The sequence below is a fragment of the Procambarus clarkii genome, chromosome 90 (assembly GCF_040958095.1).
Source record: "Procambarus clarkii isolate CNS0578487 chromosome 90, FALCON_Pclarkii_2.0, whole genome shotgun sequence".
NCBI lineage: Eukaryota > Metazoa > Arthropoda > Malacostraca > Decapoda > Cambaridae > Procambarus > Procambarus clarkii.
The window spans coordinates 17,189,325-17,216,699 of record NC_091239.1 but is presented as its reverse complement, the minus strand read 5'-3'; the positions used below and the strand labels follow the sequence as shown (position 1 = coordinate 17,216,699).

The 27,375-nt window shown below is 43.3% G+C and overlaps 1 protein-coding gene across 6 annotated transcripts in view; it reads right to left on the bottom strand.

The window, feature by feature from the left end:
* Positions 1-27,375, bottom strand: part of LOC123746620 (probable endonuclease 4) — a 195,465-nt gene that overhangs the window by 120,980 nt on the left and 47,110 nt on the right. For 3 of the 6 annotated variants that reach the window (XM_045728283.2, XM_045728282.2, XM_069318411.1), the window contains 3 exons: positions 26,947-27,055; positions 26,653-26,757; positions 14,061-14,975 (listed from right to left, as the gene is read on the bottom strand). In XM_045728283.2, the coding sequence (XP_045584239.2) occupies positions 14,788-14,975; positions 26,653-26,757; positions 26,947-27,055 (402 nt within the window). In that variant the 3' untranslated portion in view covers positions 14,061-14,787. Of the gene's footprint in view, positions 1-14,060; positions 14,976-26,652; positions 26,758-26,946; positions 27,056-27,375 lie in introns of those variants that run through there. The other 3 variants (XR_011225906.1, XR_011225905.1, XM_045728280.2) reach the window with 2 other exon arrangements.

Sequence of the window (27,375 nt, the reverse complement as noted above, 5' to 3'; positions counted from 1 at the left end):
TGTCCTCAAGTTCCTGTCCTCAAGTTCCTGTCCTCAAGTTCCTGTCCTCAAGTTCCTGTCCTCAAGTTCCTGTCCTCAAGTTCCTGTCCCCAAGTTCCTGTCCCCAAGTTCCTGTCCTCAAGTTCCAGTCCTCAAGTTCCTGTCCTCAAGTTCCTGTCCTCAAGTTCCTGTCCTCAAGTTCCTGTCCTCAAGTTCCTGTCCTCAAGTTCCAGTCCCCAAGTTCCTGTCCTCAAGTTCCTGTCCTCAAGTCCCTGTCCTCAAGTTCCTGTCCCCAAGTTCCTGTCCCCAAGTTCCTGTCCTCAAGTTCCTGTCCCCAAGTTCCTGTCCTCAAGTTCCTGTCCCCAAGTTCTGTCCCCAAGTTCTGTCCCCAAGTTCTGTCCCCAAGTTCCTGTCCCCAAGTTCCTGTCCTCAAGTTCCTGTCCCCAAGTTCCTGTCCTCAAGTTCCTGTCCTCAAGTTCCTGTCCCCAAGTTCTGTCCCCAAGTTCTGTCCCCAAGTTCCTGTCCCCAAGTTCCTGTCCTCAAGTTCCTGTCCCCAAGTTCTGTCCCCAAGTTCCTGTCCCCAAGTTCCTGTCCCCAAGTTCCTGTCCCCAAGTTCTGTCCCCAAGTTCTGTCCCCAAGTTCCTGTCCTCAAGTTCCTGTCCCCAAGTTCTGTCCCCAAGTTCTGTCCCCAAGTTCCTGTCCCCAAGTTCCTGTCCTCAAGTTCCTGTCCCCAAGTTCTGTCCCCAAGTTCCTGTCCCCAAGTTCCTGTCCCCAAGTTCCTGTCCCCAAGTTCTGTCCCCAAGTTCTGTCCCCAAGTTCCTGTCCTCAAGTTCCTGTCCTCAAGTTCCTGTCCCCAAGTTCCTGTCCCCAAGTTCTGTCCCCAAGTTCTGTCCCCAAGTTCCTGTCCTCAAGTTCCTGTCCCCAAGTTCCTGTCCTCAAGTTCCTGTCCCCAAGTTCCTGTCCCCAAGTTCTGTCCCCAAGTTCCTGTCCTCAAGTTCCTGTCCTCAAGTTCCTGTCCCCAAGTTCCTGTCCCCAAGTTCTGTCCCCAAGTTCTGTCCCCAAGTTCCTGTCCTCAAGTTCCTGTCCTCAAGTTCCTGTCCCCAAGTTCCTGTCCTCAAGTTCCTGTCCCCAAGTTCCTGTCCTCAAGTTCCTGTCCTCAAGTTCTGTCCCCAAGTTCCTGTCCTCAAGTTCCTGTCCACAAGTTCCTGTCCACAAGTTCCTGTCCCCAAGTTCTGTCCCCAAGTTCCTGTCCCCAAGTTCATGTCCTCAAGTTCCTGTCCTCAAGTTCCTGTCCTCAAGTTCCTGTCCTCAAGTTCCTGTCCCCAAGTTCCTGTCCTCAAGTTCCTGTCCCCAAGTTCCTGTCCTCAAGTTCCTGTCCCCAAGTTCTGTCCCCAAGTTCTGTCCCCAAGTTCTGTCCCCAAGTTCCTGTCCTCAAGTTCCTGTCCTCAAGTTCCTGTCCTCAAGTTCCTGTCCCCAAGTTCCTGTCCTCAAGTTCCTGTCCCCAAGTTCCTGTCCTCAAGTTCCTGTCCCCAAGTTCCTGTCCCCAAGTTCTGTCCCCAAGTTCTGTCCCCAAGTTCCTGTCCTCAAGTTCCTGTCCTCAAGTTCCTGTCCTCAAGTTCCTGTCCCCAAGTTCCTGTCCCCAAGTTCCTGTCCTCAAGTTCCTGTCCTCAAGTTCCTGTCCCCAAGTTCTGTCCTCAAGTTCCTGTCCACAAGTTCCTGTCCTCAAGTTCCTGTCCTCAAGTTCCTGTCCCCAAGTTCCTGTCCTCAAGTTCCTGTCCACAAGTTCCTGTCCTCAAGTTCCTGTCCTCAAGTTCCTGTCCACAAGTTCCTGTTCTCAAGTTCCTGTTCTCAAGTTCCTGTCCCCAAGTTCCTGTCCCCAAGTTTCTGTCCTCAAGTTCCTGTCCTAAAGTTCAAGTACGTTTATTGAGACAATAAGATATATCTCAAAGGGATAGAGTAGCTTACTATTTCTACCCCTCCTCTACTTCAAGTCCCTCAAAGGGCGCACAAATCCAGTGAGTACAAGTCCACAAATAACAGTACAAGAATCCCAATTAACATTGCAGGTTAACATAGTAAACACAATATATAGAAGTGTTACACTCTTGGGGCAAAGTTATCTTGAGGTTATCTTGAGATGATTTCGGGGCTTTAGTGTCCCCGCGGCCCGGTCCTCGACCAGGCCTCCACCCCCAGGAAGCAGCCCGTGACAGCTGACTAACTCTCAGGTACCTATTTACTGCTAGGTAACAGGGGGCATTCAGGGTGAAAGAAACTTTGCCCATTTGTTTCTGCCTCGTGCGGGAATCGAACCCGCGCCACAGAATTACGAGTCCTGCGCGCTATCCACCAGGCTACGAGGCCACAAAGTGCCTGTAACTCCTCAGTATTCCGTCTATCATAATATTATCACACTTCCAGTTCCTGTTCCACGACCTCGGCAATTATATGCATATTGAAGGCACTCAAATTAAACGTTTAAATAAGTATTGAAAACATGACACTTATATGAAAATAAAATAAAATGTTTATTCTGGTAAGGTTCATACATACAAGAGATTTTACATAAATTAATAAATTTATAGATAGAGCTAGTACATACAGTGCCTAAAGTCACTATTACGCAAAGCGTTTCGGGCAGGAACTAGTTGAGATTAGTGAGGAGAAGGTCAGGGCCGCGGGACGCTCCGGCGGCACCAACGCCTCGTAATTAAAATTGGAGTCAACTCTGCCTGGCTGCGCTGCAACTTATAATGAGAATTGCCATAGTCATTATGGCAATTCATTATTTGCCCGAAACGCATTGCGTAATAGTGGCTTTAGGCATTGTATATACTAGCTCTATCTATATATCAATCCATTAATGTAACATCACTTGTATGTATGTACCTTACCTGAATAAACATATTATATTTGTGTTCGTTGTTATATCAATATTTTAATGAACTGACATATCCACCTCCTGGTGCTCTCCCCCCTCTCCTCGTCAGGATAAATATCCCAAATATGTTGACCAGACCACACACTAGTTTTTTTTTCTACCACAAACGTGGCGACACATTTACAATGCTAACCAGCATATATACATTTTCTTCTGTCCTCCATGGACAGGGTTAGAGATGTGTTAAACATACAGTTCAAGGATTTATTGAACACTCAACCACAGAAGGTGATTCGGTGCTTTTAAAATGCTAAGCTAACCTACATACGTAAATACATAGATACACAGATTTACGTATGCCCTACATAAAGTGTTTGATGTGTCTTTTACATAGTGTCATTAATGTGCATTTAACACTAGAAGGTGAAGGGACGACGACGTTTCGGTCCGTCCTGGACCATTCTCAAGTCGATGGTCCAGGACGGACCGAAACGTCGTCGTCCCTTCACCTTCTAGTGTGTGGTCTGGTCAACATACTTTAGCCTTATCCTGTAGTCGTAATGGCTTAAGTGGCGCTTACCCTGACACCTCCTATCCTGGTTGTAGGAAAACTCAAATATTCACAATAAATTAGTATGTCACAGATGCACTTATTCATAAGCAAGATATTGACTATAAGCAAGTGCAAGAACGGGCTGCCTGGTGCTGCCGGAATATAAAAAATACTGAATTAATATATTACACTAAACAGAGATGTGTGGCCACGTCTGTGGTAGAAAATAATAATAAAAAAAAAAAAAACAGATGACGACCCCAACAAGAGGAACAGAAAACGGTTCATATTAACTTTTGCTTCTTGTTCTTCTTCTTTACAAGCAAGAAAAGTGATGATAGCCTGTTGGAGGTTAATTACTATGATGAAAAAACGAGAACAATGGAGTGTTGAGCGCGGGGAGGCGCAAGATGACCTCACAACTTTCAACTTAAAAGTTTCCTCGTCAATCTTGGCAAGGTGAGCGGGAGGAGACGAGGCCAGGGGTCAGGGGAGGACAGGGAGAGGTGCCGAGGGGAGAACATGTCAGGGAGACGAGGGAAACAGATAGAGGAGAGGGGGAGAGGTAAGAGAGGAAGAGATAGAGGAGTCATGGGAAGGGGAAGAGGAGGTTGAGAAGAGAAGAGGGAAAGAGACCAGGGGAGACTAAAGAAAGACTGGGTGAAGACAGAAATGGTGTAGGATGAGAGATTATAACAAAATCCACCATGCCATTCTATCAGTGTCCGGTATTCTTAATTAATAAACAGGAAATATTTGACCCGTGAGCAGCCCTTGCTCGTGGTAACAGCCTAAGCAATAAATATAATCACTTGCGTAATGTTTATTGTTCAGACAATGGAAACACAAATGACTGTTTGGTTGTGGTGCACAAAATGTGGTTAGTTACACCATGGTTTGTTATGGTGTACTCACCTAGTTGTGCTTGCGGGGGTTGAGCTTTGGCTCTTTGGTCCCGTCTCTCAACTGGCAGTCAACCGGTGTGCAGATTTCTGAACTTATTGAGCTCTATCATATCTACATTTGAAACTGTGTATGTAGTCAGCCTCCATCTGAGACATTCCTAATGCATTTCGTTTCTTAACAACTCTGATACTAAAATGTTCTTTCTTATATCTTTATGGTTCATCTGTAGGGTACTCAGTTTCCACTTGTGTCCCCTTGTGCGTATGCCCGGTGTTAAATCAATTTTCTTTATCTACCCTATCAATTCCTCTGAGAATTTTGTGTGCTGATCATGTCCCCTCCCTAACTCTTCTCTCTTCCAGCGACGTGAGGTTTAGCTCCTGAAGTCTCTCCTCGCAGCTCATATCCATCAGTTCGGGTAATAGTCTGGTGACATACCTCTGAACCTTCTCCAATTTAGTCTTGTGCTTGATCAAATACGGACTCCATGCTGGAGCTGCATACTCCAGGATTGGTCTGACAAATGTGGTATACAAGATTCTAAAAGATTTCTTACACAAGTTTTTAAAGGCCGTTCTTATGTTGGCCAACTTGGCAAATGCCGCTGATGATATCCTCTTGATGTGGGCTTCAGGGGACAGGTCTGGCGTGATATCAACCCCCAGGTCTTTCTCACTCTCCGAATCATGACAAATTTTATCTCCCAAATGATTCCTTGAATCTGGCCTCCAACTCCCTACACCTATCTTCATTATATTACATTTGCTCGGGTTAAACTAACAGCCGTTTGTGAGACCATTCCATTAGTTTCTCAAAGTCTTCTCGAAGTCTCATGCTGACCTCTGTCTTAATCCTTCTCATAATTTTGGCATCATCAGCAAACATTGAGAGAAATAAATCAATACCCTCTGCGAGATCATTTATGTATATCAGAAACAGGATAAAACCGAGTACAGAACCCTGTGGGACTCCAATGGTGACTTCACACCATTCTGAGGGCACACCCCCTCACACTAACTCTCTGCTTCCTATTGCTTAGGTACTCCCTTATTTACTGAAGCATCTTACCAGTTATTTCTGTCTGTTTCTCCAGCTTATGCACCAGCCTCTTATGGGGTACTGTGTCAAAAGCTTTCCGAAAGCCCAAGAAAATGCAGTCTGCCCATCCTTCTCTTTATAGCTTTCTTGGTGTGTGTTGTGTAATGCACTCACCTAGTTGTGCTTGCGGGGGCTGAGCTCTGGCTCTTTGGTCCCGCCTCAGTGTGTAGTAGTATATGTATAACGGTTCTATTGTTATGTAAAGTATGGTGACAATAAACACAGACACTAAGAGAATATATATATATATATATATATATATATATATATATATATATATATATATATATATATATATATATATATATATATATATTTATTTATTTATTTATTTGGATGACTATACGGAAGTTTGCAGGTGACACTTTGGCGAGCGATGGTGTGATAGCGAGCTGAGTGCACTAAGAGTCGGTACAGTATCTCGCAAGTGTCTGTTCTAGACCACACTTAGAAGTAGACTCGTTATTCCTCGCTACTCTGCTACTTATGTGCTCAGGCAACACCTCATTGTTCTCCAAAGGTTGGCAGGAATATTAACTGGAAGTAGGGAAAGGTTTGAGTTCCATAATTAGTACTAAGAAGAGCTTTGCTTCTCTCATTAGGCTAATGAGTTTGGAGCGAGTATATTATTGGGATAATCTACTCGCTACATGTGCATGTTGTGCAGGGCACATGTGTGTGTTGTGTAGAGCATATATATATATATATATATATATATATATATATATATATATATATATATATATATATATATATATAATTTATTTTAGCAGTACCCAGCCATGCGTTGCTGAGCCACAGCAACCTTCCCTGTCCCCAGTCCTCCCCACCATTCCCCCCTCACCTGTCTCCTCAGGGGGGAGACAGCCTCCCAACCATTCCCCACTCCACAATCCCGTCGTCCTCCCCACTCCACCATCCCCTCGTCCTCCCCACGTTGCCCCACTCCCCTGTCCCTTTGTCCTCCTTACCATTCTCCATTCCCCCATCCCCTTGTCCCCACCATCCCAAACTTCCCCGTCCCCTCGTCCTTCCCAACCATTACCACCTCCCTTGTTCCCTCGTCCTCCCCACCATCTCTTATTTCCATCCCCTCATCATCCCCACTCCCTCGTCCAATGCCTTCCCAAATGGTCTGATGTTCCCATCAGAAAATTGGGAACATCAAGTGATATCTGATGTTCCCATCGCTGAAATATAAGAAAAACAGTTAAAAATGAAATGAAAATATGAAAAAATTAATAAATAAACTATACTCACGAAATGAACAGTATGGTAAACAACACAGCTCAATTCCAACGCAATTCACACAAAATAATTAAATCAAAATGAAAATAAATCAAAATCTATGAAAATTCAATTTATCAATGCAATCAGAAACATTGAAATGGAATTGTAACATATTTAGTATAGCGTGTGTTCCTCTTACATGCAACAGATGGCGCTGTTTTTCAAGAAATGCATAGTTTTACCTGTCACAGGTGTGGCATCTATACTTATATTTATGAAATGAACGGTATGGTAAACAACACAGCTCAATTCCAACACAATGTCACACAAAATAATTCAATAAAAAATCAAATATATATCGAAATCTATGAAAAAAAAATTTATCAATGCAATCAGAAACATTGAAATGGAATTAGTGACATATTTAGTATAGAATGCATGTTGCTATTATGTGCAACAGATGGCCTGTTTTTCAAAAATGCATGTTTTTACCTGTCACAGGGGTGGCATCTATATAATAGGTATATAAAAAGACGCGCCTATTCAAATCCAACGTTGTGTCAAAATTTCAAAGCAATCGGTGAAGAACTTTCGGAGATTACAGCATGTGTCGCTCTTATGTCCAACAGATGGCGCTGTCTTTCAAAAAAAGCATGTTTTTTCCTGTCACAGGTGAGGCATGTATATAGTAGATATATAAAAAGACGTGCCTATTCAAATGCAACGTTGTGTCAAAATTTCAAAGCAATCGGTAAAGAGGTTTCAAAGATTTCCCCTCACATGAAAAACACAGTTTTTCAGAAAAAGCATGTTTTTTTACCGTCACAGACGTGACATCTATAATAGTATGTATATAAAAACCTGCTCGGATGCGAATGGAACGTTGTACAAAAATTTCAAAGCAATCGGTGAAGAACTTTCGGAGATTAGTGGTTATGCACAAATGAACATTTCCATTTTTATTTCTTGTATGATTGTATGATATGTGTGATGATGCAAGTGATGCTGACTACAGAAAATCTGAATAATGAAATGGAACGATTTAATACTAGAAAATACAAATCAGAGATGTTGATGTTTAGGGCTTCCCCACTCAACAAGAAGGTACATGAAGTTTAATCTTGAAACTACGGACTACATGTTTTCTTATTTTCCAGTACAATATATAGTTGATGCGAGTAGCTCTAGCTGTATCCAAAGAGAGGACTATGAAGGACAAAATGTCGAAAGAGGAATTAAGTGTAAATTCAGGTCACTTCATTAGGGAGTCATTATCAAAACCAGGAATGTCCACAAATTAGTCAGGGGAGCAAATGAGGTCAGGAGTAATGAAGTGGTAGACTCGCATGCTTGCTCACCAACCACACAATTAATAGGGTCTTCACATCTTTACGTCCTCATCCACCACAGAGCAGGTGATGCTGTAACCCATCCTCGACTCAAGTCCATTCCATTCAGTGGTCGACCCCACAGATGCATTCATAAATTTTAACATGCTGTTCATTCAAAACGGGAATTTTCTCAAATATAAATTAATATTATAATATATTAGGATCTTCTGCATATATAGGCATAGGTTAGGTTAGGTGTTTAGGTTCTGTTGCCGATTATTTGCATTTGTAGTAACGGGGTGAAGCACTTACAGTGTTGTGGTTCGAACAAATTTCGTCAGTGAAGCACTTGTTCCGGAAGTGTTCGAACGAATCAGTTGTGAGTCGTGTGTAAACCATTTTTCATTCATAAACAGAGGGTTTGGCAGGTGCATGGAATCACTTTTGGGTCTTTGTTTGGAGAAAGTGCTGAATGCTGAGGGAACGTAAGGGGAAACATTCAAAGAGGCTCCAGAGCATGAGCCCCAAGAATAATGGAGACTAAACAGTTCACCACTGAGGAGCAAGTACTGTCCAGTAGGGTTGTCAATTCCTCAATGACCACTTGACCCTAATCTAGCTAGCCAGACTAGCCAAATGATTCAGCCGGACCATGCTGAATCTCCTATTTAATCCCTATTCTCCACCAGAGACATGTTGACCCCCAGGAGATGCAGCTCCTAAGAGGCCATTTACAAATGAAGAGAAATAGATGTTGTTGTTTCAAATTCAGCTGCACAGAACAAAAAGTTCCAAGTAGCACGGGCTATGGCGAGTCCATAATGGACTTACCTGGCACGGGAGCGGGGCTGTAACTGTATGGCGAGAAATGGAAACTACAGGTCTCTGTGCATGAAAAACGCATGCTTCAGACCACTAGCGGTAAAGTTGTTTACCTCTCCTTACCTCCGTCCAGAAGAAAAACTTTCATACGCCACCAATCAGTCAAGTTAGTGAAATCTTCCTGGTCACATTAAGACACTGACCAAGAGTGGAGTTAACAGTCAATAATGCCTTCCAATAAGGCTGCCTAATAATAGCAGCCTTCGCGTTCTTCAGTGGTGGTCAAGTGTTCGATGGATGAAATTTCCAAGCACATCCTACTGATATTTTTTTTTCGTTTATAAGTCTTGTTTAGTGCAAAAGTTTATCAAATATTATCTTCAGTCTGTGGTATTGTTATGGATATGGTATTCAGAATTTATTCATCCAACCTTTATGGATAGATTCAGAAGGTTTTGAGTTAAATATTGTCAGTGAAGTGTAACATTCACTGTTACTTCCAACACTAGTGACACTATGCTCTGCCTTCCTTTCATATCTGAACTCAAAACTTTTACTAATACCTTTCGTCCTCTTGACATAAAGCTCGCCTTTCGACAAACTAACACACTTCGTAGCAATCTAGTTCACACTTCTCCTCCTGCTTCTAATGCTTCGGGTGTCTACTCTATTTCCTGTTCATCTTGTCCTCTCCAATACTTTGGTGAAACTGGCCGTACACTTAATGAAAGACTTAAGGAACACAAAAGAAGTGTTAAGTCTGCAGACACAAACAATGCTCTCTTTTGTCATGTTAGGGATTCTAATCATCCTATTGATTGGTCTTCCTCCAAAATAATCTTTCCTGCCTCTACTTTACACAGACGCCGTCTTGTTGAATTGGCTCTGATACACAACATACCCAACATAAACTTGAGTCCTGGCTTTGTTGCTGTGGACTCTTCCCTTTCACAGTATATATTCAAATGCTCTAAACTTTCCAACAAACGTGACCTAACATAAGCTTACCCTTCCATTTATCTTTCTTTCTTTTTCTTTCCCTTGTTTTCTCTTACGATCCCTTTCTTTTTTCCTATTACTATCGCTTTATTACACCTAACCTTTCATACCTTTTGCCTTGCTTTTTCTTCCTCTAAGATTTCCTTCTCCTCACCTCTCTCTTGCCTATTTATTGTCCTTCGCCTCCTTCCCTCATCACAATCGACTTGAGAATAGTCCAGGACGGACCAAAACGTCGTCGTCCCTTCACTTTCTAGTGTGTGGTTTGCTCAACAAGTGTAACATGAGCTGCTCCTACATGAGGTCAACATTACAACAATTTATGGTTCTGTTTTTTAATCAAGTGACTTTACCCAGGTCTACGTACTGATACTAGTCATTGGAACTAACAATGACGTCTTTTTCAGGGCTTTAGCATTGAAAAGTGATTGATATGTACATTACATTTTATACAAAGTTCAACCCAAAAAACATTAAACAAAAAATATTAAAAGCAATCATAACATAGGCAATGAAAATTAAAATTTTTGTTTTACTGTTCCCAAAATAAAATATGCATTGCACTGTTTTGTCAATGAACATTAAAATTTTACTTTATGTATGTTATTTAAAGCAAAAGATTGATAAAATTCTTAACCCTGAAACATTTTATTCTGAAACAACCAGACCTGTACTCACCTAATTGTGTAACATATCGGAAAGTGAATGAAAGTAATGAAAACTGAAGATGGTCATGGGGGGTGTGAGGAGGGAGAGAGGTGGAAGGGAGGTGAGAAGATTATGGTTAAGGGAAAGTTAGAGGGAGGAAGAGAATAGGATCAATGTGGAAAGAGAAGGTAGAAAGAAGAATTGGTTAAAGATGAAAGTTGCTACCACCATCCATTCAAGTTAAGGATATATATAAGACCAGGAATAGAACTTGTCTGTACAATATTATCAAAGATGTTATCCTGTATCAGCTATACTCATGTACTCATATAACCAAGAATATTTAAATCAAAATCTCAAGCCAGCAAACTCCAGAGTGCTCTCAGCTTTAACTTGCACTATATCATAGAAAATCCAAGATCTAGGGATCACAATTAAAGACAATTTACAACAATAAGTTAATCAGTTATATATTTTGTATGATAATTATCATAATTTAAGCAATTAAACTTTATGTTCACTATGTCAAGATTAATACACACGGTGAGTCACCACCCAAGAATTTGAGGACACTACGGCTGACTGCCCCTGAAAATCACACAACACCTTAAGTTGGAAACACACCAAATTTGTCACCTTAAAGATCACTCACTAAGGTCTCTGAATCTAAGTAGGATAGAGAGGGGAGGGGAAGCTGCAGTTGACAGAGTCCCCACCCACCCTGTGAAGACCAGCCTGGCTGTTGGAACCTCTTGACAAGCGATCACCCTCAGATCATGATCAATAGCGAGGGTAAACAAGAACACGCATGAGAAACAACGTCGCACTACTCCGAGTCAAAAGAATCACCAACCCGACAGGCAGCATGGCGGAGGCACAACTGGTGAATGTCACCCCAAGACGAGGGTACAGAGCAACCATCAACCTTGCATAAAGCGAGAGGGGACTCGAGAGTCACATCCATTGGACCAAGGAGCCCCTACGGGGTTTCCCAGTGCCCTTAGCCTTGGCAACACATTACGAGAAGCCCAGGCAGGGTACTGCGAATCGGCGCCCAAAACTACCAAGCAAACTTCTAAAAGCTGAACTATCAGGATGTGTCCATTCACGGGGGCCTAGCAGAGGGCACCACCAAGAACACAGAATTGTCTAACGAAAGACCCCCCAAAGACAGAAATGGGGCGCGCCTTGGCTGCATTGTGGGGTCTCACAAGTCAGACCCCCCACCAGGCAGAAAAACAAAAACAAAAGAAAAACCCCACAAGAGGACAACATACCCAGGCGGAACAGAGCCAGCCGCTATAATTAGTGAGAACAAGCTGTGCAGTACCCTGCGCCCCTACCAGTGACGAAAACTACCTCCTACCCAGAGGCAAAAAAGGGCAACAGAAACCCCAGCTGACTCCAAGGGCAGCCAAATACTGAGCAGTAAAAGACACAGAGGAGATAGCTCCCAAGGAAACTTGTGGAAGATGGCCCCCAAGCTCTAAGGGCAGTACTGTACTTACAGGGCACCTGGGGAAGGAATCCCTAGGCGCATGCAGCCCAAGTACCATAGAATATTACTCCTGGCTCACACACCATCTGTAGAGACAGACCACACCACAAGGCACAGAAACTGAAACCAAAGCAGAAGCCACAGGCACTTGACCTGCCAGAATCACATCAGCAAAGAACTGCTGATTGGATTGCCGGCACGGAGGTCTGGGGCTCCCCCTTCCACCTCCTGGGGAGAGGGGGGTTTGCACAGACAGCGGTGCGGCGATGTGATGACGTCATGTTAGTTTGCTAGTTTTCATTTGGGAGTTCTGTCCACTCGTTCGGCTTTTGGTAGCAATATTTTCACCAGAATAAGTTTTGGAGTGCCTACCTTTCTGGGTGTCAGACCCGGTCGGTGGGAGACATAGAATGCTTCCAACCACACGGGGTTTTCTATAGGCTACTGCTCCTCGTGCCTCTCTGAGGGGGCCAGGTTCTGGATTGTGGTCCCCAGTATGCAAGAACATGCACATTGACTGATGCCAGAATAGCTAATAAATACATTTCATCCTGGATAGCTCCGGGAAGCTGACAGGGCTTCCCCCAGGAAAATTGCTAAATTCAAGCTTAGACATTCCTAGGCCTAGTACAACATATATGTACTATATTAGGCCTAAGTATTACCATATATTAGGCCTAGGATTGCCAGGAGAGGTTAGGTTCTATGTTTATGCTGTGGTTAAAAAATACAGTATCCGATTTAACCAAATGTCAACAAATGAGTACAAAATGCCAACTTTTTGGTGGCCCATCACAACATAATACAGTACTTAAGAGTAACTATTTGGTACAAAGAACTAATATAACTGTAGGAGGATGGGGTGCATTACTACCAGGTGAGTACACACACAAACAAAAATCCTTTCTTACAAACTTTATTTTCATAAAAGAATGTTCAGATAATTACATGTGTCATTCTAAAACAACAAAGCTAATTGAATGATTATGAACAAAAATAAAATAAACTAAACAGATTGTTCAAAGTATTAATTTAAAAATAAAATAAAAATTTCTTTGGTGCCTTTTTTCCCCTTCTGACAGCTCTTCCAGGATGGGGTCACCTCACAAGGGGTCACCTCACAAGGGGTCACCTCACGAGGGGTCACCTCACAAGGGGTAACCTCACGAGGGGTCACCTCACGAGGGGTCACCTCACGAGGGGTCACCTCACGAGGGGTCACCTCACGAGGGGTGACCTCACAAGGGGTGACCTCACAAGGGGTGACCTCACGAGGGGTGACCTCACGAGGGGTCACCTCACAAGGGGTCACCTCACAAGGGGTGACCTCACGAGGGGTGACCTCACGAGGGGTCACCTCACAAGGGGTCACCTCACAAGGGGTCACCTCACAAGGGGTCACCTCACAAGGATTGACCTCACGAGGGGTGACCTCACGAGGGGTCACCTCACAAGGGATGACCTCACAGGGGGTCACCTCACAAGGGATGACCTCACGAGGGGTCACCTCACAAGGGGTCACCTCACGAGGGGTCACCTCACGAGGGGTCACCTCACGAGGGATGACCTCACGAGGGGTCACCTCACGAGGGATGACCTCACGAGGGGTCACCTCACGAGGGGTCACCTCACGAGGGGTCACCTCACGAGGGGTCACCTCACGAGGGGTCACCTCACGAGGGGTCACCTCACGAGGGGTCACCTCATGAGGGGTCACCTCACGAGGGGTCACCTCACAAGGGGTCACCTCACAAGGGGTCACCTCACAAGGGGTCACCTCACGTGGGATCACCTCACGTGGGATCACCTCACAAGGGGTCACCTCACAAGGGGTCACCTCACAAGGGGTCACCTCACAAGGGGTCACCTCACAAGGGGTCACCTCACGTGGGATCACCTCACGTGGGGTCACCTCACAAGGGGTCACCTCACAAGGGGTCACCTCACAAGGGGTCACCTCACAAGGGGTCACCTCACAAGGGGTCACCTCACGTGGGATCACCTCACAAAGGGTCACCTCACAAAGGGTCACCTCACAAGGGGGGTCACCTCACAAGGGGGGTCACCTCACAAGGGGGGTCACCTCACAAGGGGGGTCACCTCACAAGGGGGGGTCACCTCACAAGGGGTCACCTCACAAGGGGTCACCTCACAAGGGGGGTCACCTCACAAGGGGGGTCACCTCGCAAGGGGGGTCACCTCACAAGGGGGGTCACCTCACAAGGGGTCACCTCACAAGGGGTCACCTCACAAGGGGTCACCTCACATGGGATCACCTCACAAGGGGTCACCTCACAAGGGGTCACCTCACAAGGGGGGTCACCTCACAAGGGGGGTCACCTCACAAGGGGTCACCTCACAAGGGGGGGTCACCTCACAAGGGGGGTCACCTCACATGGGATCACCTCACAAGGGGTCACCTCACAAAGGGGTCACCTCACAAAGGGGTCACCTTACAATGACCCACAGATATTTAGTGTTAACAAATATTTTAAATTCACAGGATACATATGCAGAGGAATTTCACATTTAGGTTAGGCCATCATAGACTTGAATTAGTTATCACTAAATTTTCCAAGAGAAACAATAAATGCAGGAAGAATAAGAATAAAGATGGCCTTATAAACTCTCAATGAGTAAAGCATAATAAGTCATGTACAGCATAATACCCTTCAATTCTGATTTAAAAGTACTTCATATTACTGTACAACAAACTGATGAGTATTCACACTTGTAATATCTAGCAAGATTCATGATGATTTATTCACAATCATCGTGATGGAGCTTTTTTTTCAGGCCTTATTCAGGTAATATTTTCAATTAATTTCAATTATTTTGATTTTCAATTATTTACCAAACTATTCAGTTTCTTAATTTCCTTGGCGTAGCCGTCATTGCTCGTCCACGGGGTTTCAAGTATTAGAGGAATATCATTGAATTTCTCACAGTTCATAACACGCCGAAATCCTTCTAGGCCGATGGTTCCTCGACCAATATTTTCGTGGCGATCTTGATGATCCCCCACTTTGCCTATAATGAATCATGCATATAATATCAATACTGATTTACACACACATTTCGGGCATTAATAAAACTTTAACTTACAATAACATTTTCCATTTTATAAAGGAGCATTTACAAGGTATGTTTCGATCTGATGTATGAGATCGAGAGACATACTAGGATCCAAAAGGCTGTAAAGACTACAGGAAGAGCAATAATGATTACACAGTACAGTAAAAAGTACATACTGTATATCATAACATGTAGAGATTATAATGAGTACAGGCAGTATAACAAGTACAAAAGGTGTAATGAACACAGGATGATACAGTATGACGATGACAAAGGCCAAGTAGTGGAAATGCTGGTGGTAATTGGCAGTCGTAACAATCACGATACAGAACACCACTTGGTTTCCGAACCCCTTAGGGACGAGACCCATTGGTTATCATGTAAGTTCTTAAATGAGAAATGAAGGGAAAAAATAAATTAGAAATGTAAAAAAAAAAAATATCGAAAAATTTATGAAAAAACTCTAGGTAAAGAAATCGACAGGTTCATTGCATAAATGTGACTGTATTTTGTTTGTACTTACCAATAAGTGAAGTCCTAATCCGCTTATGTTGATGATCGATGTTGATGAAGCATAGTTATTTACATGGAAGAGGTGGTGGTGGATGTTGATGGTGTTGGGTTGACTGAAGTTGTTGGGTTGACTGGGTCAACATGTGATGAGTCAGGTGCAGGTGATGCAATGCAAACTTTCTTGGAAGCCATTGCAAAAGACTCTTTAACTGACATTTGTTTCATTCCCTTTGATCTTGTTTTTAAAAACTTCATGACTCATCATGTCCTTAGTTTCAAACTCGCTGTAACTCGTGTCCATAAATGCCAGAATGCCTTCAAAATATTGCTGAACTTTTCCCATATTACATTTTTCCTTTAACATTTCTTCATCCTCTTCCTCTCCATCTTCTTCATTGCATGCTTCTGGCTTTTTTGCTGCACATACTAATTCTATAATTTTATCATCAGTCATGTTTCGAATGTTTGGGGCGTCTTCATCAAAATCTATCCACCTATCTATGTCATCTTCTATTGTTTCAGTCACCAGTTCTGCTCTCAGCTCAGGTGACTTAATCCCCTTGACATAGGCTAGGAGTTCCTCTCTTAATTTTTTCCTCTCGCTAACTTTCTTCACCGCAAATCCTTTAAAATCTGCCTCATCATCTTGCTCAGGAAACAGACTTAACGTGGGCCAAAGTTTTTCCAACCATTTCTTAGTGTTGTCTGCTGTACCTCATCCCATGCACTAGCAATAGTCCAGATAGCTGACTTTATTGTGAAGACTTTATAAAAGTCCTTAATTGTTCCTAGCTGATTATTAACCCTTTAACTGTGCGGCCTATAAATATGACACCCCCCAGAGCGCAAGAAATAAATTCTCGGGAAAAAAATCTTTTTTGTTCTGAAAGTGTCAAAAACCCCTCCCTGTATATGGGTATAGCATCGGAATTTCGAAATTGTACTTACTTCGTCTGCTATGGGGTCCGTAAGGTGGCGTGTGACGTCATCATTACCCGTGCACCCGTGCCATAAACTCCCGGGGCCGGTGGGGCGCCATGGGCGTCGCGAATATATTTTTGCACATTTTTTGCGCACATTTCCGAATACAATTTATTACATTTTACGTGCCGAACCGATGTATGGTGAACACGTACACTATATTATGGCAGCAGAACATCCGTACTGTCCGTAGACACTGTTATGTGCATGACACTTAAGTACACATATATTGCACATATTTACCATGTATCATGCTAATTTATGTATATATACAATCTATTTACAGACTATACACTGTCACACACTATACATTCACCATCAACACATTCAGAACACCCTGAGTGTGAGCTGTCACACCCAGCTAGCCCTCCCTCACTCCTCCAACATTGTATTCGCCAACATTGCTCCTCCCATCATACAGTTATTCACAACAATGTTTCATGTTCATTTATGTATATTTACAACATATGTATACACTATACACATTTACCATCAACACATTCAGAACATCGCGAGAGTGAGCAGCCACACCCCGACAGGCCCTCCCTCACTCCAACATCTTACTCGCCAACATTGCTCCTCCCACCATACTGTTATTGTTTTTATTACACTATTTATACTTGTTATATATAGCTATCTACATGTTTTATTTACCAGAACTATGCAAGTAAGCCGGTATTGGATCCAAACAGTACAGTGGCCACCATACACTGCATGAGAAATCACAGCAGACGATGCTACAATTACGACGTCACCTCCCTCACCAAAATAGCTCCACTCAGCATACTCCTGTTGCTGTTATTACACTATATACACACACACACACACACACACACTCTGTATATACCCATGTACATGTGTGTTCCCCATAGCGAACCACAAAGCTAGTATAGTGAGCAAAAAAAAAAAAAGTGTGGTTGCCACAGTGAGGCTACCTCAATTCTCTCCCTCCCTCCCTCCCTCACCAAAATTCCTCCTTCCACAATACTATACACAATGCTAATTATAACCACAATCCTGGTGACTAATTCCTGTAAATGAATGATTGACCACAAAGTTTATTTTGAAAAGGAACCTAAGAAGTCGTTTGAAGATTCGTAGATGGACGAAATAATGCTGTGGTGCTGTGGCTAGTGCTGTGAACATCGTGAACAGCATTGAATCACTGATATTTGAACATTGTACCCAGTCATTATCACACTTAGGCTCTTCTATAATACTATCAAGGCTAAATAATACAATTTATATATGTATTTTGACATTATTAGGCGATGCTGTGGTCACACGCTGAACAGCAGTGCTGTGCGCTCATACTGCGAGCGCCAACCTTGGTTGCTCACTCACTACTGAGGCTCTCACACCCGGGAATGTGGACCATGATTTTTTTTAAAGATGGCGTCTGTTTACAAGAGCCCTGAGGAAGCTGATGTGAACCCCATGTAGCCACGGGAGTTTTGAATGGAACATGAAAAATACAAATACCTGGAGGCGCGTAGCGCACCCCAGACGTGGGCCTGCAGGTGCGTTGCAGTTAACGGGTTAAGATGTCTGGGACACATCCTCTTGTAGTGGTGTTTAAGTTTCTTAATTATGCCTTGATCCATGGTTGGATCATTGAAGTTGTATTGGGTGGTAAGAATGTTCCAATGATATTGCCATTTACTAGCTCATCACCTCGTAGAAGCGTTAAACTATTATCTAGCAGCAGCACAACTTTGCTGTTTTGCGGGAGACCAACACTTTTCAGGTGTTCCTTCACCTCAGGTACAAAGTTCTTATTAAACCACTCGACAAATATTACTCGAGACATTCACGCACTTGGCTGGTCCCTATAAATCACAGGGAGGCACCTAGCTGACTTTAAAGCCCTGGGGTTTTTGCTAATTCCAATCACAAGTAATTTTAATTTGTGCATGCCAGCTGCATTTGCACAGCACAACAAAGAAATTCTGTTTGTTCTGTTTAAACCACTTGAAGGATCGTCCTCACCACTATGAGCCATAGTGTCTGTGGGTAGCATACGCCAGCACAAACCTGTCTCATCAGCATTATAAATTTGCTCTGGAGATAAATTTTGTTCCTGTACCATCTCCGCAAATTTACTTGCATACTCATCAGCACCAACAATATTAGCAGATTGTCTTTCACCATGTACTTTAATGAATCTAATGCCATGATGGGTTTTAAAGCTTTTGAGCCATCCATTACTGTATACACACTTCTGAGTAATTTCCATTGCTTGATGAAATTCACATGCCTTTTCCACGAGCAGCCAGCCTGCCACTGGCTTCTTCGTCACCCCCTGCCTCTGTTTGTACCACTCCCATACTGAGTTATCAACACTCTCCACCTTTGCTTTACTTACTACCTTTCTATTTCGTATTGCCTTACAACTTTCACTTTTAGAGAAATAGTAAAAAATAATAGGTTTAGCCTTAAGATGATCAAAAACAGTACTTTTGCTAATGCCATATTCAGCGCACACGACACTTCTCGGGACACTGCTCTCCACCTTCTTAATTATTTCAACTTTCTTCTCAAATGTCATCACTGACCTCTTTCTTTTATGTAACCTGCTTGATGATGCTTTCACTGACACAATGCGTGCATTTGGAGCCGACATGGTGCACGGATGTTCCTTGATTGTGCTGATATGTAAAACAAAGTCACGGAATGAACACTCCAGTCTCGTGACAAATTCAAACAACGGGAACAATAGGCCGTGAATCTGTGACGTCACAGGGTAGCAGGCACTAGAGTGGAGGCGCCCGACACGGTCAGTGGGCAAACTAAACCATCTCCCACCCACTACAACAGGCCGGCACGAGGCTTGGCAGACAGCTTCCTCCTACCTACCTTGAGGCAACCTTGAGGTGATTCCGGAGCTCAGCGACCCCGCTGCCCGGTCGTCGACCAGGCCTCCTGGTTGCTGGACTGGTCAACCAGGCTGTTGGACGCGGCTGCTCGCAGCCTGACGTATGAGTCACAGCCTGGTTGATCAGGTATCCTTTGAAGATGTTTGTCAAGTTCTCTCTTGAACACTGTGAGGGGTCAGCCAGTTATGCCCCTTATGTGTAGCAGAAGCGTGTTGTACAGTCTCGGGCCTCTGATGTTGATAGAGTTCTCTCTCAGAGTACCTGTTGCACCTCTGCTCTTCAACGGGGGTATTCTGCACATCCTGCCATGCCTTCTGGTCTCATGTGCTGTTATTTCATTGTGCAGGTTTGGGACCAGCCCCTCTACTATTTTCCATGTGTAAATTATTATGTATCTCTCTATATCTCAAGAGAATACAGATTTAGGCTCTTTAGTCGGTCCCAATAGTTTAGATGTTTTACTGAGTGGATTCTAGCAGTAAAGGATCTCTGCACGCTCTCCAGGTCAGCAATTTCTCCAGCTTTGAAAGGGGCTGTCATTGTGCAGTAGTATTCCACTCTAGAGAGCACTAGCATCTTGAAAAGTATTATCATCCGTATAGCATCTCTAGTGTGAAAGGTTCATGTTATCCAACCTGTCATTTTTCATGCAGTTGTGACGGCTGCTTTATTGTGTTCTTTAAATGTAAGGTCTTCCGACATGAGTACACCCAAATCCTTTACATTGCCTTTCCGTTCAATGTTATGATTTGACTGAGTTTTGTACGTGGTTTCCGTTTTTATATTTTCATTTTTTCCGTAGCGCATGAGCTGAAACTTCTCTTCGTTAAGCACCATGTTATTTTCTGTAGCCCATAGAAAGACCTGATTTACATCTGATTGGACATTTGCCGTGTCCTCTATGTTGTCTACTCGCATAAAAATCCTAGTGTCATCTGCAAAGGATGATACAGTATTGTAGGTTGTGTCCTTGTCTATGTCCAATATGAGGATGAGAAAAAGTACTGAAGCAAGCACAGTACCCTGGGGGACTGAGCTCTTTACAGTTGATGGTCCGGATTTTATTTTGTTGACTATTACACATTGGGTTCTATTAGTCAGGAAATTGTAGATCCATCTGCCTATTTTTCCGGTAATTCCTTTTGAACGCATTTTATGTGCAATAACACCATGGTCACATTTGTCAAAGGCTTTTGAAAAATCTGTGTAAATTACATCAGCGTTTTGTTTGTCTTCCATGGTATCTAGTGCCATGTCATAGTGGTCCAGCAACTGTGATAGGCAAGAGCGCCCTGTTCTGAAACCATGTTGTCCGGGGTTATGTAGACACTGTGATTCCATGTATTTTGTGATCTTACTTCTTAGCACTCTCTCAAAGATTTTTATGATGTGCGATGTTAGTGCTATCGGTCTGTAATTTTTTGCCAAGGCCTTATTTCCTCCTTTATGGAGTGGTGCTGCTGTTTTTAATATGTCAGGGATAATGCCAGTATCTAAGCTTTTGTCTCCAAAGAATGTGAAGGGCCTGCGATAGCAGTTTTTTACAGTTCTTGATGAATATAGTTCCAAGAGTCAGGGCCTGGTGCAGAGTGCATAGGCATACTGTTTATGGCTTCTTCAAAATCCAGTGGGGATAGGGTGACATCTGATATATGATTTGATGTTGGTATCATATCCATGAAAAATTCATTTGGGTTATCAATCTTCAGTGTGTTCAGTGGCTCGCTGAAAACAGAGTCGTACTGATTCCTCAGTATTTCGCTCATTTCTTTGTTGTCATCAGTGAAAGTTCCATCTCCCTTTCGCAAGGGCCCGATACTAGATGTGGATTTTGATCTTGATTTTGGATAGAAGAAATATTTCTGATTTCTCTCTATTTCACTGATGGCCTTTTGCTCTCTTTGTCTCTCCTGGGTTTTGTATGATTCTTGTAGTTTTAGTTCAATTGTTTCCATTTCTCTACCTAACCACCTTCGCCGTTCTTGAGATAAGGTGCGACTCTTAAGTTGTTCCACGATTCGTTTTCTTCGCCTATAGAGGGAACAACGTTCCCATTCCAATCTGCATCTCTTCCTCTTTTTTCTTAGGGGTATGCAGTTTGAACATATTTCTAGTGCTACTGAGCTTATTTTTTTCAGGCACTGGTTCAGGTTTGCATTTTCTAACTGTTCTTTCCAGTTTATTTCTGTGAAGTCTTGGTTTATTTGTTCCCTGTTTATCTGTTTATTATTGAAGTTGAATTTGCTGAAATCTCCTCCATCGGGAATCGGGACTGGTTTTGATGGTCTATTCCCCATGGTTGTCATAACTTCAATTAAGTTGATCTGAGTAACAGGTATTTGTAATCATTATGTTCCGGATCAAATCATCATTATTAGTGAAAATGAGGTCCAGCGTGTTCTCCTTCCTAGTTGGTTCTACTATATGCTGGTTTAAGGCAAACCTGTCGCACATCCGTAGCAGGTCATTTGCATGTGCCTGTTCATTTAGGCTACTTCCTGGAATTCTCTCTGATACAACTGTATCAGCTATGGTCTTCCATTTCAGGTGGCGTAGGTTGAAGTCACCAAGCAGGATGATGTTTGGGGCTGGATTTGTGAGGTTTTCCAAGCAGTGCTCTATTTTCATTAGTTGGTCTTTAAACTGCTGATGATTTGCCTCCAGTGACTGATATACAAGGACAATAACTACATTTAAGATCTCTATTTTGATTATTAGCACTTCCACCATATCATTTGTGGAAGCTCAGCTCAGTACAGATGAGTGTGTCCTTGATGTAGAGGCTGACCCCACCCTGTAGCCTGTGTTTCCTGTCACATCTGAAAAGATTGTACTCTGAAATCCATATTTCACCATCATGGTAATCCTTGGTGTGAGTTTCCGTTAGGGCTGCAAACACTGCATTTGCCTCATGTAAGAGGCCATCTATGAAGTGCACTTTGTTACATTTGCGTGTTTTTATACCTTGAATGTTGGCAAATAAAAATGATGTTATGTTCGTGGAATTGCTGGATACTTTACTTGGTGTTAATATCTGAGGCTCTGGTAAGGAGGCCACTGTGTTTGCGTCCTCTCTAGCATTTGACCGAGTTGATGGTAGAGTCTGGACATTTTTAGCCATTCTTCTCCTTCTCCTCTTGCTAAAAAATTATCCTGGTAAATACTGTTGTGGCTGCTTTCATCAAGATGGTTTGTTTGTCTGTCTTATTCACTTGGTACCTTTTATATGAAAAGCTGGACATTGTGTGTTGAAACATTCATTCTTATTTAAAGAGTTCTTGCACAGTTCTGGGTGAAAGAGATCACAGCTTTTGGTACATTTACCTGTACTAAGAAGGGTGCTGCACTTTCTGGGATGATCATATTTACACAGTCCATTTGTTCTCCCTGATATCCCATGCTTACAGACACCCCATTTTAAATATCGGCAGATTTTGGGTCCTTGTTTTGTTTGTCTCAAAATCCCTAGCGCCAATATCGCGCCCGGTTCAGGCGCTGACACCACGCCCGACCCCAACGTCGCGTCCGGCGCCAGCATAGCATCCGACCCTGACGTCAACGTCGCATCCTGCCCCGCTGCCAACGTCGCATCCGGCCCCTCTGCCAACGTCGCATCCGGCCCCGCCGCCAATGTCGCATCCAGCCCCGCCGCCAACGTCGCATCCAGCCCCTCCGCCAACGTCACATCCGGCCCCGACGCGCTGAGATGTAGCTCCAATTCTGGTTCTACCTGGGTGCCCTAGACAATTTGTTTGAAAACATTGGAGATTTCCTTGCAGGCTGTTAGAAGCGATTCTTTGTGCTCTGCTGGGGTTTTATCCAGAATTGCGATCATCTTCAAGACAGTAATATTATCCTTTTTGCAGAACCAGTACACCGAGTGGTCTCTGGGACCAATTCTCCTGGCATTATTTGACATATTGACACATTTATTGTGTATGGCTGCTGAACATAATTGGCACTGGAAGCACTGGTGGTAATCTACTTCCTTGTTGCATTCTCTGCACATCTTTACTAAAGGCATTCTGACCATAATGCTTCTGGTCAATGGTGGTGGTGGTGGTAGGCAATGGGTGGTTGTTGACCAGTGGTAAAGGGGGGATGGAGCGACCCTTCACAGCCTACCGAGTGAGTACACAAGCCTCATGGCCCCTATACACAGTCTGGTGTATTTGTTGTCTCACTATTCACTGAATTATACGTTCCAAATTTTCCATGTGACAATTTACCTACACTTTCAAGCCTTTATGCCTGCTTTGTTACCGTTCACTATTCAACGTATCACTGTTCACTATAGTCTAAGTATACCGAGGTAAGTATATGTAGACTTGGGCCTGGTGTAGGCACTACGTTCCCACGTGGGCTGGTGCGAGGTGGTTATTCTCTATTAAACACAAAATTCTAATGGCTTCACTGTATTTTTTTTTTCAAAATGTGGTTTTACACTTTGTGATAACTGTGATCCGTGTTCTATCACTGTAATACTAATATGACCGAATATATTGAAGTTAATTCACGGAGCGCGCAAACCCCACGTTCCTCCCGCACACAGACAACTGGACTGGTTCCTCACCCGAACTTGGTTAATGTAGGGTAACCCCTAACCCCCGGCCGGTGCGAGGCTTGACGGATTGCTTTCTACCCGAACTTAGTTTGTGTAATGTGACTCCCCAAGCCCAATCGGGAAACTGGAAGTTTCGGATAACTAAAGTTCGGAAACCAAGTGGTGCTCTGTAGTTGTAATAGTAGAAGTGGTGATTAAAAATACTGTTGTGATAAAAGAGATGAGTGCAGGGAGAGTAATGAGTGCAGGGAGAGTAATGAGTGCAGGAAGAGTAATGAGTGCAGGGAGAGTAATGAGTGCAGGAAGAGTAATGAGTGCAGGAAGAGTAACGAGTGCGGGAATAACATGATAACCACAAGAAATGAGGCACAAGTATCTTGAGAAAATATATAAAGAAGCCAGAAATGAATTTGATTAAATCTACACTGATGGATGAACCCAACGATCGCGAAAGAGGCGGAAGGGGAGTACCCGAAGGAACCAAACAGACGGCAAAGCCAAACCCGACTTGGCGGGCAGACCAGCACATCGAAGTTCAGACTCCCGCACAACCGCTCAAGCAACAGCCGAGTGACCCAGGACCCCCTCATAAACAGGCGAAGGCGGGACCACAGCCGCAGCAACACTTCTGGAGGGTAAGACAAAGAAGCAGTCCAAGAATCCTAAACAAAGACCCAGCCAGGTCTGAACCCGGGACGGAACCAGATTGAACAGCTTCAATCGGTTGATCCAGATCACCAGGAACCCGAACCCAGCGATCTGGAAAGAACCACACCCCTGGCGAGCAGACAAGCGGACCGACTGGGAGCCCATATTAGCCAGTCGTCGAGGTAAGCCAGAAACCGAATCCCGAACAGTCGCAGACATGTCACCAAGATCTGGTAAAGATTTGTAAATAAATGCCAATTACAAACTAGGGAAGGCAATAAAAGCGGCAAACCTGAAACCCCACCACCAACTGTGCCAGTCCCGAAACCCTGGAGAGGAACGTGCCAAAAAAGAACCCGGAGGTCCAGGGACACCATCCAGGCACCCAGCCTCAACAGAAGCCGAACCGAAGACAACAGTCTTCCGAAGAGGGCAAAGAATCCAGGGCGCAGACTGAACAAGTCCAGAAGAACTGCAGATCTGCAAGGCCCATGTCTGCACTAGAACACGAGAGAACCGCGGAAAGATGGGAGGATCGACCACGTCCAAACGCACCCACACCAAGATGACATGAAGCGCAGGGAAAGTAGCCCACCCTGCCAGTCCCAAACCCCCAAAGGGGGAGAAGCCCCCTTTAAAGTAGTAAAAATCAGGCAGAAAATCTTGTGATAGTCTCTGAAATCAAGAGAGCCGAGAGAGTACTGGATACAAATACAAATGGATTCTTGGAATGGAAACAACAGTTGAGCAGCAGAGTTGCAGAAACTGTGGTGAGAGTAATGGACACCGCCTTAACCACTACCTGAGAGAATATGAACATCTAAGAGTCAATAGAAATATGTTTAAAATAATAAACTCCACATTGTTTGAGTTAGGAAAATACTATTTTTTAAATATAGATATTGTTCTAGTTAGGAAAATACTATTTGTTAAATATAGATACTGTTCTTAAAAGATTTCCCCAATTTGCATCCGCAAGATAACATAAGATTTTATGGGGGTTACAATGTTAATCATCTTGTTTGAGAAGCTGTTCACTTGAAACAGTTAAGCAAGTCACAGCTGTGTCTGGGTACAAGTGACAGGATGAACAACCTAGCGGGTTTTCTTCCTATTGGGGAGTGTTGTACATGCTGTTATGGTGGTGTGTCCACTCACAGGATGAGTGGCGCTGCCCAGTAAACTCGCCCCTCGGGGCAAAATTTAAAGTAATTAATTGAAAGAAAAGCAATTTGTTTTTAATTCATTTTTTGTGCACACGACAGGAATGTCACATGTATTTACTATCTGTGCCAGCAGAATCGAGCTATTAGCTTTTAGACCCCGCCTTTCAACCCGATCTATTTTTCCTCTACTATGTCTTACCTATTCATATATTTCTTTATATAACATGCACGCGCACACACACACAAGGAGAGCTACGAGGAGAGGTTAGAGGCATTAAATATGCCAAAACTAGAACACAGAAGAAAAAGAGGTGATATGATCACTACATACAAAATAGTAACAGGAATTGATAAAATCGATAGGGAAGATTTCCTGAGACCTGGAACTTTAAGAACAAGAGGTCATAGATATAAACTAGCTAAACACAGATGCCGAAGAAATATAAGAAAATTCACTTTTGCAAACAGAGTGGTAGACGGTTGGAACAAATTAGGTGAAAAGGTGGTGGAGGCCAAGACCGTCAGTAGTTTCAAAGCGTTATATGACAAAGAGTGCTGGGAAGACAGGACACCACGAGCGTAGATCTCATCCTGTAACTACACTTAGGTAATTACACACACATTCCCAGGAAGCCGCCCGAAACAGCTGTCTAACTCCCGGGTACCTATTTACTGCTAGGTGAATATTGGCATCAGGTTGAAAGAAACTGCCCATTTGTTTCTGCCTCTGCTGGGAATCGAACCCGAGCCCTTAGGACCACGACCCTGGAGCACTATCCCCTCAGCAGTGAGGCCCCTTGTAATAGGCAAACGCTCCTATTGAGGCAAGAGGCAAACATTTAATAGGTTTGCCATGCAGGGGTTAACTCAGTATAGTAACTAACCTTTAGAGTCATTTATATGTAGCCCTCGGAGAAATTGCCACCCAATGATTTTGCCGAAGTCATCCAATAACTCCTGAAACCCAGCTTCCGTTGAGAGGTCATAACCTGCAAGAATTTATTAAATTATTTATAAAATAGCATAACTGGGATAAATCAGTTATGAAACACTGCTTGAAAGAGAGACCAAGGTCATGATGGCACTTAATAGTTATATATTCCAAATATTTAAAAACTGTGTACAGTAGATGCAATACAGGTGGGGATTTCTGCACCAAAGTCAAAAACAAATATTACCTGCAGCATGTGCATGACATGTATCTATGCAAACTCCAACTCGTGACTTGTCTTTGACATGTTCAATGATGACACGCAGCTCGTGAAGATCACCCCCAATAGTAAATCCCTAAAAAATTAATAGTACTGTAATAGGTTATTGGTACCTGGAAATGTTTTCCTCACCATGTCAACAATTATATAGTAATTTACTTTCATATTTACTTTCATTTACTGTTATACTGCCTCCGGCATCAAAACAGGTAATTGATAAATACAGTACAATAAAGTAACATACAAATGCAGTAGGATCTTGTTTTAATGATTCGTTATGAACCCCATCAGCTGCAGAAGCATTTTTATTATGTCCTAAATGTGCTCTTCTATGCTATTTATCAATAACCTTTATTGAATTTCTCAGCTTTATCACTCCCTTAGGGTAAGTTCCTG